Source organism: Natator depressus, chromosome 1 (genome assembly GCF_965152275.1).
Source record: "Natator depressus isolate rNatDep1 chromosome 1, rNatDep2.hap1, whole genome shotgun sequence".
In the NCBI taxonomy this organism is placed as follows: domain Eukaryota; kingdom Metazoa; phylum Chordata; order Testudines; family Cheloniidae; genus Natator; species Natator depressus.
The window spans coordinates 117,556,477-117,570,317 of NC_134234.1; the positions used below are offsets into that span (position 1 = coordinate 117,556,477).

General features: G+C 37.0%; 1 protein-coding gene across 3 annotated transcripts in view; it reads left to right on the forward strand.

Annotated features, from left to right (window-relative positions):
• Positions 1-13,841, forward strand: part of REV1 (REV1 DNA directed polymerase) — a 93,206-nt gene that overhangs the window by 39,676 nt on the left and 39,689 nt on the right. For 2 of the 3 annotated variants that reach the window (XM_074965064.1, XM_074965081.1), the window contains 5 exons: positions 563-695; positions 3,423-3,551; positions 4,298-4,452; positions 7,323-7,442; positions 10,063-10,283. In XM_074965064.1, the coding sequence (XP_074821165.1) occupies positions 563-695; positions 3,423-3,551; positions 4,298-4,452; positions 7,323-7,442; positions 10,063-10,283 (758 nt within the window). The remainder of the gene's footprint in view (positions 1-562; positions 696-3,422; positions 3,552-4,297; positions 4,453-7,322; positions 7,443-10,062; positions 10,284-13,841) is intronic. The other variant, XM_074965072.1, reaches the window with a different exon arrangement.

The window sequence follows — 13,841 nt, forward strand, 5'->3', positions numbered from 1 at the left end:
AAGTTGAAATTCTATATTCTTGTACTTTTTAACTTACTTTTTTTTTAAAAGGGGTGTAAATATGACATTCTTTTGTTCAGGCAAATGGTTGATAAGCTTTGAGTGTCTTGCATTTAGTTTATAGGTTGTAGCTTAAAGAAACCTCAGGAGTTTGGCAATTAAATCTGTTTTTACAACCATGTTAAGGGTATTAACGGTTCTCTCAACTCACAGTATTATTATAGTCTGAATTTTATTGGCCACTAGCCATCTACAAGTTGGTCTCAGATAATGTGAAAAAAAGAAAGTATAGTTATTCTTCAGTAGCATCATATTTTACTGTCCTCCAGAGATCAACCCCATAGATGGGTGTTAATATATTGGTAAGTTCTTTGTTGACCTAATCGGTTATTGGATGATTTGAACCAATATATTGTGAAGAAATTCCTCATCATAAAATATGAACACAGAAACTGCTGGAAAAAATTTCAGTTGTAATCCATTGATTATTTGGAATGAAATAAGTCTTTTGAACCATTAAGACAATAATATAAGAACAAAATGTAAAATATTCTTTTCCAAGCAGAAAATAGAGTTCCTGATAAACTGGACTCATCAATCGGGGAGAATCCAGATTCTGCACAGATGAATGGAGCTGACTTGGATATCTCTGGTTTGTCAATGGCTGAAATTGCATCTTGTAGTTATGAAGCCAGGTAGGTAGAAATTATTTGTCATCTTGATTGTAAAGTTCTGTCATACAGTGCTCACCGATGGCTAGTGAAATATCTATTTACATTGCTTAAATTCATCCAAACATGGAACACTTAGTCTTTGTTTCAGAAATTACATTTAAATAAATTATGCTAGGCACCAGCACAAGAAGGGAAAATGTGTTTCCTCTCCCTTTTTACTTTAGCTCATAGCTTGAAACATGGTATTAATCAGTTCTCACAAGCTAAGCATATTTCAGTTGGGCCAAGACCACTAAAGAAAATCCGAGGTTCCATACAAAGTGATTGATTTAATAGGTGCCGTCCTTCTCTCTGAAACTGAACCACTGTTTTTTCATTGCATTAAGAATGTTGTACTATTGGAGGTCAGGCACAGATGAGGCATAAAATTAAAGTCCTGATTGCTTGTGATCACCAAATCTAATGGTACTTTTCCCACAAATTGTGTGCTGAATTCCCCAAATATCCTGGTCAAGAGGGGAACATCCAGCGCCTACGGTAACTTGTTTTAAATATAGTCTCAAAGATATATAACATATTGATATTTAGGGCTGTCAAGCAATTAAAAAAATTAATCTCAATTAATTGTGTGATTAAAAAAATTAATCCCGATTAATCACACTGTTAAATAGTAATAGAGTACTATTTATTTAAATATTTTTGGATATTTTCTACATTTTCAAGTATATTGATTTCAGTTACAACACAGAGTACAAAGTGTACAGTGCTAACTTTATATTATTTTTATTACAAATATTTGCACTGTAAAAAACAAAAGAAATAGTATTTTTCAATTAATCTAATACATGTACTATAGAGCAATCTCTTTATCCTGAAAACTGAACTCACAAATGTAGAATTATGTATTAAAAAAAGGCATTCAAAAATAACACAATGCAAAACTTTAGAGCCCATATGTCCACTCTGTCCTACTTCTTTTTCAGCCAATTGCTCAGACAAACAAGTTTGTTTAAATTTTCAGGAGATAATGCTGCCTGCTTCTTGTTTACAATGTCACCTGAAAGTGAGAACAGGTGTTCGCATGGCACTGTTGTAGCTGACATCACAAGATAGTTACGTGCCATATGTGCTAAAGATTCATATTTCCCTTCATGCTTCAACCACCATTCCAGACGACATGCGTTCATGGCGAGGACTGGTTCTGCTTGATAATGATCCAACGATTGGAAGGCACTTCAGATTCTTAAACCTTGGGTCGAGTGCTGTAGCTACCTTCAGAAATCTCACGTTGGTACCTTCTTTGTGTTTTGTCAAATCTGCAGTGAAAGTGTTCTTAAAACGAACAACATGTGCAGGGTCATCATCCAAGACTGCTATAACATGAAATATATGGCAGAATGCAGATAAAACAGAGCAGGGAACATACAATTCTCCCCCAAGGAGTTCAGTCACAAATTTAATTAATGCTTTTTTTAAACGAGCATCATCAGCATGGAAGCATGTCTTCGGGAATGGTGACCAAAGCATGAAGGGGCATACAAATGTTTAGCATATTTGGCATATAAATACCTTGCAATGCTGGCTACAAAAGTGCCATGTGAATGCCTGTTCTCATTTCAGGTGACGTTGTTGTAAATAAGAAATGGACAGCATTATCTCCCAGAGATGTAAATAAACTTATTTGTCTTAGCGGTTGGCTGAACAAGAAGTAGGACTGAGTGGACTTGTAGGCTCTTAAGTTTTACATTATTTTGTTTTTGAGTACAGTTATGCAACAACAACAACAATCTGTATTTGTAAGTTGCACTTTCATGATAAAGAGATTGCACTATGGTGCTTGTATGAGGTGAATTTTTACAGTGCAAATATTTGTAATCAAAAATAATATAAAGTGAGCACTGTACACTTCGTATTCTGTATTGTAATTGAAATCACGATATTTGAAAATGTAGAAAACATCCAAAAATATTTAATAAATTTCAATTGGTATTCTATTATTTAACAGTGTGATTAATCACGATTAATTTTTTGAGTTAATCGCATGAGTTAACTGCGATTAATCAACAGCCTAATTGGTTCGTATGGCAAATAACACCCTTGCATTTATTATCACCATGGAACCATGGTTAGAGTATTATAGGGCAGATGAGCTGGTGGGTTTTTTTTTTTTTTTTTTGGCTTGGTTTTGCAAAGATTTTATTTATTTTATAGTTCAATACGTAACTTTACACAGTTGTGCCATTATAATAAAATAAACCACATTGATCCCCTTTCCTTCTCCATGCTCTAGCAGAGTTGTACTGTTTTGCATAGTTCATGTTCTTTCATAGCTTGGAGCAGGAGATGGCAAGCTCTGTCTAAAATACATATTATTTAATTTTAGAATAGGTTACGGTGTATATTCCCAATAGCCCCACTTCTGTTCATTGTTTGAGACACATAGCACAAAATCCTACAATTTTTGGATTTCATTACTATAGTGCAAGTCACTTTTTGCATCAATTAGACCATTTACATGAGTGGAGAAAACTCCTGTATATCTGTTCTTTGCCTGGAGTAGTAGTGTGGGAAAGTATGAATATTATTATTTATTTGTATTACTATGGCATCTAGGAGTCCTAGGTATGGGCTGAAAATCCATTGTGCTAGGTGGTGCTGTACAAACACTTTTTACCTTGTAAATATCTGAAATGTGATTTTTGAAAAAGGGAAGATCTATATAACTTACTTGATTTTATTTGATTTTAGACAAGTTGGGATAAAGAATGGAATGTTTTTTGGCCAAGCAAAACAGCTATGTCCAAGTCTTCAAGCAGTTCCATATGACTTCCATGCATACAAAGAAGTTACACAGACAGTTTATGAGACACTGGCCAGGTAAAGTGCATTATGTATTTGTATAATCTTTTGCAGCGATCAAGCATGTTTTCACTTGCTACATTCCCAAATGCCATTATGTGATCTAGGATTTTCATCTTCATGGGTCTGTTATCCCCATTTTTTCCCCCTTTCAAACCATTCCCACCTCAGTTCTTCCTTTTGTAGTAACTTTTTATCTTGACTGGGTAATGGAGGGTAGTCAGTTTAGAGTGAGATTGCCTCCTATGTTGCTCTGTATCTTTAGGTCAAATCCTGCAAAATGATCAACGTCTGACTCCTGTAAAAGTCAGTGTCAAAACTTCCACTGACTTCAGTGGGAGAAGACTGTGGCTTTCAATTGGCAAGTGTTGTACGTGCTGCTGCCCTTTCAAGACACCAACATTTCTTTAGACACACATTTTCAAGAACTGAATTTTTTTGGAATAAATTTAAAGAAAAGTTTACTTCTTTATTTCAGTTGACTGGGGGGAGGGGAAAGGGGTCAGTTATTTTTAGGTGAAGAATAAAATATTTAATTTTCCTTCTCCAACTAATCTTTTAAAAGCATGATGCATACTGAAATTAATCCTAGACCGTAGTTTGCTTTAGTAATACTTTTAAATGCTTAACTAAGTTGTGTGGGATAATGAAAATAAAAATTAGGGAAATACCACCACAAAAGGAAGACTTTACTTGCTGCGTATTTGTTTTAACAGATGGTGAGCTGTTGCTGCTGTTTCACCTCCTTTACTTTGTGTTGTTAGCTATACTCATAACATCGAAGCAGTCAGTTGTGATGAAGCACTAGTAGATATCACTGAAATCCTTGCAGAGACCAGACTGACTCCTGATGAATTTGCAAGTGCTATCCGCACCGAAATCAAAGACCAGACTAAATGTGCTGCCTCTGTTGGGATGGGTTAGTACTTTATTTCATATTTACTTACAAGTGTCACTTGCCGTCCTTGGGTATATCAAAATAATATAAGGGACTGCTAAAACAGTGAGTTTTCATGAAATACACAAAACATTGCCATTAAAATAAATTTATTAAAAAAAATTCCTTGATGGAAAATGTTAAGCAACCTAACTTTAGGGGTTGCTACCAGCTCCCTTTATAGTACTGACAGTGTGGTATAATTTCACTTCTGGGACACTTTTTGTGTTCATTTAAAAATAAATATTAAGATATCTTTTCCAGTAGATTTTACAAATGAAAGCAGGATAAAACCTATTCAGTCACCATCCAGTATAAAACGGGAAAGTAATAAAGGGCTATAGGGTGGCATGATTTGGTATAGGTCATGAAACATGTTCACTAAAAGTAGAGGTAGTCAGTTTTGTAGGAGGTACAGTATATGAATTCACATCTTTGAAAATTTTCCATGCTTGCTTTTTCTTTTTCCTTGTCCCTCTCTCTCTCCTCCTTTCTCTCTGTTCATAATCATATTATAGAAATGAGAATCTGGGAATAAATATTTTGAGACAATTAAAATTCACTTCTGATTTAAGTTGAAATCCATTATTGTAGCTCGTTGGAAGTAGACTTCTCCCATTATCTCTTATTCATTATTGTTATTAACTTCAAATATAATTCACCAGATTCCTGTTTGTGTCATGCCTTGCCTTGAGACATATTTGGAACCTTTTATAGCCTTAATGTGCTTATTCTTTGTTTTAAAAAATACAGTTTCTGAGCATACCTTTTATATTCTGATTTCAATTTCATATTATTGGTTGAAAGAACCAATTGCTTCAGTCAAATGTTTGTTCCAGTAATAAGTATATATCAAATACTTTTAAAAAGAGAGCAGTCTGCAATTACTGTGTATCCAGTGGTTTTTTAAAACTTCATATGATGGGAATAGTACAAGGACATCAACCTTAGGCCAGGATAAAATGATTTGGAACAAAGGACATGTGGCCCAGTGGCTAAGACACAAGCCTGTGACTTGAAAGAGACCTGGATTCAGTTCTTTAGCCTGCCACATACTTTGTGAGACCTTGAGCAAGTAATTTATCTCCTTGGGAAGGTTGCAGCAATATAACCGAAGATGTGACTCTCACTGATTATATAGCTCAACCAGTGAAAACTCCTGTGTTGGACACTCTTATTTCTGATATAGGTGTTTGAATGCTCTGATCTCTGAGATAACTGTCTTTTATTATTATTTTTTTATTATTTATTATTTTGGTTTAGCTTAAGTCAGTTGGGAACAGATTTAAGTTAGATGGAAATAAGAGCATCCACACAGACAGAGATTTCACTGGCTTAACTAAGCCATTTTATCTAAGCCAATTAAATTAAAACCTGTGAATGTGTGTAGACAAGGCCTTACTTTTTCTGTGCCTCAGTTCCCCATCTTGTAAAATGAGTATAGTAGTATTTCCCACTTCACATAAGGCTGTGAGGATATATACAGTAAAAATTGTGAGTCACTTTGATACTGCAGTAATGGGAGCCATATACCTAAGATAGGTAGACTGGTGGAAATCTGAATTGACATATTACAGGCAGAGGATGGGACACCAAAGGAAAATTAGACATGGAATCCTCACGAAAGCTTATGCTCAAATAAATTTGTTAGTCTCTAAGGTGCCACAAGTACTCCATTTCTTTATCGAGTGTGTCATAAATATAATTGCTAGCATGGTGCCCATGGTGTCTGCATTACCATCATTATTTACCAAAAAGACATTAAATAATGTAACCCTTGCAGGACAGGAGAGACAGGGAACAACACATTGTAAATGGTGGCATTTACCTAACCTTTTGTAGTTTTCCCTATGCTACAGCAAGGTTTTTTTGGTAGCAGTGATATCACAGAATGAGACATGCTAGCGCACCATATTGGAGAGGTAGCTGGCTGGACATGAAGAAACCTGTAAGCAGAAAAAAAATTCTGAAAGTGTGCCAAATGTCCCCCTCACTCTGATTTTTATGTGGCATTCTAATAGTAAAACTAATGGAATTTTATTCTTTTTTAGTAGGTAAAGGGGCTGAGAAATACCCATTTCTATTATATAATTCACTATTAGTATGATTAGTGTAATTGACAGTTTATTATACTTACGTTGAGCGCAACATCTTTTTTCAGAATGATCTTCAGCAGTGATACTCAGACCTCAGGGGTTCAGGAGCCAAATTAGTGATCACCATTACCCAAAAGAGCCACAGTAGTGAGAATTCATTGTTTCATATGCTATATAATTCTCACAGCAAAATGGCCACATATTTTTTTATCAGCTACAATTGGTTAATTACATATTAAAAGTATCCTGATTGGTTAGTAACTTAGATTGATAAATAATTAAATCACACTGTTTTAATAATGTGCTGCAAAGAGCTGCAGGAGACACATTAAAGAGTCACTGGTGGCTCATGAGCCTCAGTCTGAGCATCTCTGATCTACAGTATAAAGATGCTGAAATTTTACTTTTTAGCAATTTTGATAGCTACTATGTCTATTTCTACATGTGTAGAACATTCACTGGAGACTAATACATTAAAGTATTTTGTAGTGGGTGTTTTTCATTGTAATTTAGCAAGTACAAGTTAGTGTTGCAAAAATACCCTTTTTCCCTCAAACCCTACCAATTGTGGAGTGGAAGCATGGACTGCAGAAACAAATAAATACTAAATAAAAAATCCAAAGCAGTATTTGGAGAGGGATTAAAATGTGGCTATACCTCTCTACACCTTTCTCCTCATCCTCTGACTAGGAAAATGCTGTTTGTGATGGCAGAAATCATCATAGGCATCTTTTAATTATTTGTTCACTTTTACAGGTTCCAATATTCTGCTGGCCAGAATGGCAACCCGCAAAGCAAAACCAGATGGACAGTATCACTTAAAACCGGAGGAAGTAGATGATTTTATTAGAGGTCAGCTAGTTAGCAATCTTCCAGGTACATTTTTAAATTGAATTATTGATGTCCTTCTTTTACAGGGATTTTTCAGGCTGACATTAGAATTTGCTATATGTTGCAAATTGGTGTCCATTATCAATCAAGGGTCAAATTATTTTTCCCAAATTTCACATAAAAGAGGTTCGCCATTATTTAAGGTTATCTAATCTGGAAAATGAAGATATTTCATGTTATGTTTAGGATTATCTGCTGAATACTGGAATGCTCCTTCTCATTTCTCTTGTTATTTTACATTATTTTCTTTGTATCTTCTTTAAAAATAAATTCCTTATTAAAGACCTTACAAAGCCATACAGTATGGTGAGTTGGCAAGGGATGGACTCAGTTTAGTATTTCAGGCAGCCTGAATACTTTTGCATTGCTAATTTGTGGGTGTTACATCTCCAGCAGAATTCATGCTGAGTCACTATACTTGGGTAGTTACTGTTAGGAATGTAATGAAAAAGTCTCTTAGTATAGGTTTCAGAGTAGCAGCCGTATTAGTCTGTATCCGCAAAAAGAAAAGGAGTACTTGTGGCACCTTAGAGACGAACAGATTTATTTGAGCATAAGCTAGGTAGCTCACGAAAGCTTATGCTCAAATAAATTTGTTAGTCTCTAAGGTGCCACAAGTACTCCTTTTCTCTTAGTATAATGTGCTTGCCTGATTGGTTAGTTGGCTCTGTTATGAATGGTTGAAAATCATATTGTAGATGGTGTCAGGATCAAGGGAATATTTTTTTAGAAAGGCGTGTGCACTGACGGAATTTTGAAGTTTGGGAAGGCACCAGAAAAAGGGAGTTACTAAGGATGAAGAGTCATGACTGAAAAATGGGAGAGGAAAGGGGGTAAAAAGATGGATGGTTTTCTTAAAACTTGTTGATATTAGGTAATGCCCAGTGAGAGAAGGGTTGGAGAAAAATGAGGAAGGTGGAGAAGTAAAAGTCAATGAGTGGAATATAGAGGAGGAGATACAGGAAAACTGGGCATTCTTGGGTTGAAAGAAGGAAGTATTCCTTGAAATTAGCCAACGCAAGGATGGAATAGTGAGTGGAGAATACAATGGAAAAGGAAACCAATGGGACTACAACACCTTAACACTTCTGTGTACATTATCTTGCCATAATGGACATAGAAGTAGGACTGACAACATTTGTTTTCATTGAATTACTGTATATAAAGATCTCTAATTTATTGTACCACTAAACTTGAGGAACAGGAATCTGTGTGGATTGTGTCATGGAAGAATAGTAGAAATTTGCTCAATTTTGGCAACTGTATTTGTGCAATTGTAAGCCAAAGTGCTTTCTTGTATGTAACAGGATAGCATGTTGCCTTTATAGTGTATGCACCTGACACAGTTTGAGAGGGAAGACCCTGAAATTAATGAATAACTGAAATACAGAGCATAAATGGGTACTTAATCTTGCTCAAACTGTATGCACAGCTGTTTTAGGAATATGTGTTCCAAAAAGATTTCTTTCATATAAGGAAACAAAACAGAAGGATATTGTAGTAGACATATAAAATATTTGAAAATAGCATCATTATCCATATGTTCCTCAATGTATAATGCTAAATCTAGAATAATACTTAATTTGTCTATTTCACTTCTGACTGTAGCTCACTGTAGATTGCCAAGGCAATTAGGTTTTAGAAGCTTGATTTTTTTCTTGATACATAACTTTTTTTGGTTTGGCCTCTTCATCTAACCTGTACTATCTATCCATTTTTGTCTAATTAAATTTAATTTTCTATAGTATAACGTAGTATGCTTTAACTTAAAAGTCCTTTAAAGTTTTCTGATGTCACTTGCATTTAATGTTTTCAGTGTCAGTACATCATTTAAATTGTAAAATGGAGATCCTAAAAGATGGAATCTGATTCAGAATATTCTAACTTTAGCTATCTACAGTAGTGTAAATGCATAAGTTATGATTAATTTGTAAATTATTACTTTTTTATAAATCAGTATTTTCCCTAAAAAGAGATACAATTAACATACTTGGATACTTACAATTTTCAGGTGGTTCGTAACTCATAATTTGAGTCATCTTTCCTCTCTGAAATAACATGTTTCCAACCAAGTAGCAATTGAAAATAGCTAGAATTTTTACAGGTTTCCTTTTAGGTGCAAACACTTGTGTACAGTTGCAAATTATCTCTCTTATTTTGTTTCTGATTATGTAAGGCTTCAGAGCTTTTTTGGATTGATAAAATGTATTAATCAGACTACTGTCTTAATACTGACCTTGTGCTCAGTTGTTGTACGAAGCGTAGAAGACACTGATGTTATCCATGGGGTTACAAGTTAAAAGCAATGTCTTGCAAGCACAGGTTAGCAAGTCTTGACATTGGAACAAGCATACAAACATCAGTAACTGCAAAATTAGGCCCTTAACTAAAATTCGGTACAGACTAAACAAATACTGTACACGATACAAAAGTTTCTGGTCAATCGTAATGCAGCCAATGTGCCTTTTCCCCCAATCCCACCTTAAAATTTGAACTGGATACCGGGCATTTTAAGATTGAAAGAGAATGGTCGTGCTTTAAAAATAATGAACTTTGTCTGGATTGTGTAGACTTAACAGAACAAAATTACTTATTCTCTTGTTAGGAGTTGGTAGGTCAATGGAATCCAAGTTGGCATCTTTGGGAATTAAAACTTGTGGAGACTTACAATATCTTACTATGTCAAAACTCCAGAAGGAATTTGGTCCAAAAACAGGACAGATGCTCTACAGATTCTGTCGTGGCTTGGATGATAGACCTGTTCGAACAGAAAAGGAAAGAAAATCTGTTTCAGCTGAGATCAACTATGGTATAAGGTTTACTCAGGTAAACTAAAACTGTCTTTCGTTTTGGAGGATTAAATATTATATTTGAAAGACTTCCTCCCACAGCAGAAGATCCTCCTTGTTTCCCATGGATATTCTGAATGCCCTCATTTAATCTTTTTTTTAAGACATCGCTCTGTTACAGCCACAATAACAACAGTCTTATTGATAATCCATCATTCTCAACATAACATTCTATTCCCGGGAATGATTCACCAGACTGAAATTCAAATGCAGGTTACTCATGTGGCAATGCATAGTACCATATCTAGACTAGTGCAAATTTTTAACCAATTTCTATCTTTTAAAATACTGCATTTTTAAAATCTTTTATTAATTATAACTATGTTAAAATTATTACCTTCATAAAGGAAGTTAGTGCAATGGTAAGAGTGAGAAATTAAATAATATATGAAAACTATAAAAATTAAGGCCAACATACCTGGGTGCCTAAAGTTAGACTCTGTATCTTAAACAAGGTATATTGTTTAAGGTTCTTAAACAAAATGCCATATTGGAGAGGGAGGGAGCCTCTGCCTTTTTCATTGACTTTAGAATCAAAACAACAATCTAGGGGTTTGTCTACACAAGCTCTTAATCTACTCCCATTTTAAAGCAGGGTATATTAAAGCAGTGGTTCTCAACCAGGGATACATGTACCCCTGGGTGTATGCAGAGGTCTTTTAGGGGTGCATCGAGATACTTGCCTAGTTTTACAACAGACTACATAAAAAGCACTAGTGAAGTCAGTACAAACTAAAATTTCATACAGACAATGACTTGTTTTTACTGCTCTATATACTATACACTGAAATGTAAGGACAATATTTATATTCCAATTGATTTATTTATAATTCTATGGTAAAAATGAGAAAGTAAGCAATTTTTCAGTATAGTGTGCTGTGACACTTTTTTTTATGTTTATGTCTGAATTTGTAAGCAAGTAGTTTTTAAGTGATGTGAAACTTGGGGGTACGCAAGACAAATCAGATTCCTGCAAGGTGTACAGTAGTCTGGAAAGGTTGAGAGCCACTGCATTAAAGCACACTGGGGAACTTCTAGTGCATGACAGAGTCTGCATGGGCACTTACTGCATGGCAGACTTGTGTGTGACAGACTTACACCTAAATGTTTGTTTAGGCAATCCGTAGGAACCTAACTTCAGAACCTAGAGTTTGAAACTTTGAACCCATGTTTCTGCCAAAATTCTAATTTGATCACATTGCATACCATTCATAATTTGTAGTACAGATTAAATTTAATATTAAGTAAACCTTAATATATTACTTTTCACTTGGAAATCAGAAAGTGAAATGGGTAGCGGCCTCATGGCCAAGGTCTGAGAGTGCAATAGAAAACTTTTCCTTTTGTAATTTCCTGATTTTTGAGTGCTTGATTTCTCAAACTTTCTTGCATCAATGTTGGGAGTTTTTCATTTAATTTCATAGTATTAAATGAAGAAAAAGGGATGAAATGCTGCTAAATGCAGTGTGGGGTTATTTGATCCAAACTGTGAAGCAGTGTTCACTGAGGAATCCTTTAGTAAAGCCACTGAATTTAGGTCCAGCTTGCCAAGAGGAGTATAGACAACTTTGGCGATGATCCTCAGCAAAAGTACTGCAGCTGCTTCAGAAGTTCACTTGGAAGTTTAGAGCCGCAATCATAAGAGAGAGAAATGAACGCTCAAATTGCTTAGAAATTGACAGCTTAGGCTCCCATGTGTGTCAAGGAAAATCTTATCTTCTGAATTTCTTCAAGTAGTGCCCCTATGGGTGCTCCGCTGTAGGTGTATCTGCTCCACTGTGCCTCTAATTGGAGATTTGAGGTAGCAGTGTCCATTCAGCCTGCCCATGCACTCTCCCTCCCTGGTGGTCTGCTTCGAGGCTGTCTAGCACTGCACAGGTGAAACCCCCTCAGTTCCTTCTTGACTGCTTTGGCCTTGAAGGAGCCAGCAGTTGTCCCTTCCTTATCTGTGTCCTTAGTATAAGTAGTAGTTGTTTTTGTTTCTTTTTTCTCCTTAGTAGTAAGTGTTTTCATTTTATCCCCTTGGGATTAAAAAAAGAAAAGAACTTTAGCTTATATTTCCTGCCCCAGGGACCTTTAGAAAACTCTCTACGTTCTTTCAGTTAAAAAAAAAAAAAGGGCGGGGGTGGAGAATAAAAGAAGAGAGGAAAGAAGAACTTTCTTCTGCATTCCTCACTGCTAGAAGGTGATACCTCCCTCCCCAGGGGAATGCCCAGCTTCTAGAGTTGCCTCTGAGTGCCTGGGAGAGTCCCATATCCCTTAGAAGTGCTCCCTCTGCCTCTAGCTAAAGCCGAGGTCTTGCAAGAACAGGGAGCTGAAGTTAAAACTTCTCCTTATGGAGAAGACACTTCAGCCATCCAGGGGACTCCGGTGCTGACCCTGGATCATCCCCGGAGCCTTCAACTTCAAAGGGGTTAGAGTCACGAAAAGACCAGCAGATTCCTCCTGAAAAGTTTCGAGAGAAAGGGCTCAAAGGCCCCAAACTGAGTCATTGGCCAGTCAGAGGGGTTCCCCGGTGTGGCCACCTTGGTACTGGCTACTCCGAACCACGGTACCCAGAAACATCAGGGTGCTTCTGCTATGAGCTCTGCCACACCACTTACATGCACCTGGAGCTCAAGCTGTCAGGTTGTGGTACTTCCCTCTAAGGACAAAGACCAACACTCTACCACCTCTAAAGGAGCAGCACTGAGAAAACCTTCAGTTGGGTGAGACAAAGCTCCCATCTAGGGAATGCTTTGCACCTTCACAACTGTCAGTACGGACAACGTACCAGGGACACTCCTCCATGGTACCGAGTGAGCCAGTTGTACCACAAGAGTTCCAGTATCCCAGAGAACCACAATCCCCATTATTTGGTACCAGGACCCTGCTACCGAGCACATCCTGGCACCCAGACTCGCCCTCAGCACCGGGCTGTGTACCACGAATGCCCCAACCAGTGCCACCCTTACTTGGTAACAAGTCTGACAGTGACCTGGAGGAGGTCATTTCCCTGGCCTCTCATCGTGGCCCACCATCACGGGTCTTCCTCAAGTCCATCGAACTAACCTTGATCATGGTATGGGCCCCCTTGGGCACTCCCACCACTCATCCCCCTTCCCCAGGGCCGTATTGGGATCCTTAGGCAACATACAAATCCCATAATACACGGGCATTTAGTGTCTCTCAGAAAGAGTCTGCCTGATGGTCTCCTAGAGCGTTACTGTCCAGAGCCCCTGAACCAGAGGAGGAGGAAAAGGAGGAAAGTCTTGAAGGGGAAGTTTCGCTCCAGCAAACTTCTCCCTGTCTTCACCAGGTGAGGCTTTAATGCCCTTTCCCCATCACTAGCTGATGATTTCAAGAACTTGCAAGGCCTTACTAAGAGGGTGGTGGACCAGCTGCAGATTCCCCTACAGGAGGTAGTAGATGCACATCACAAACTGGTTGATATTCTGCACAACACCTCCTCACCCAGAATTGCCCTCCCAATTAATGAGTCTATTTTAGTTCCTGCCAAAGTCATCTGGAAGACACCAACTGGCAAGGGAGCCGA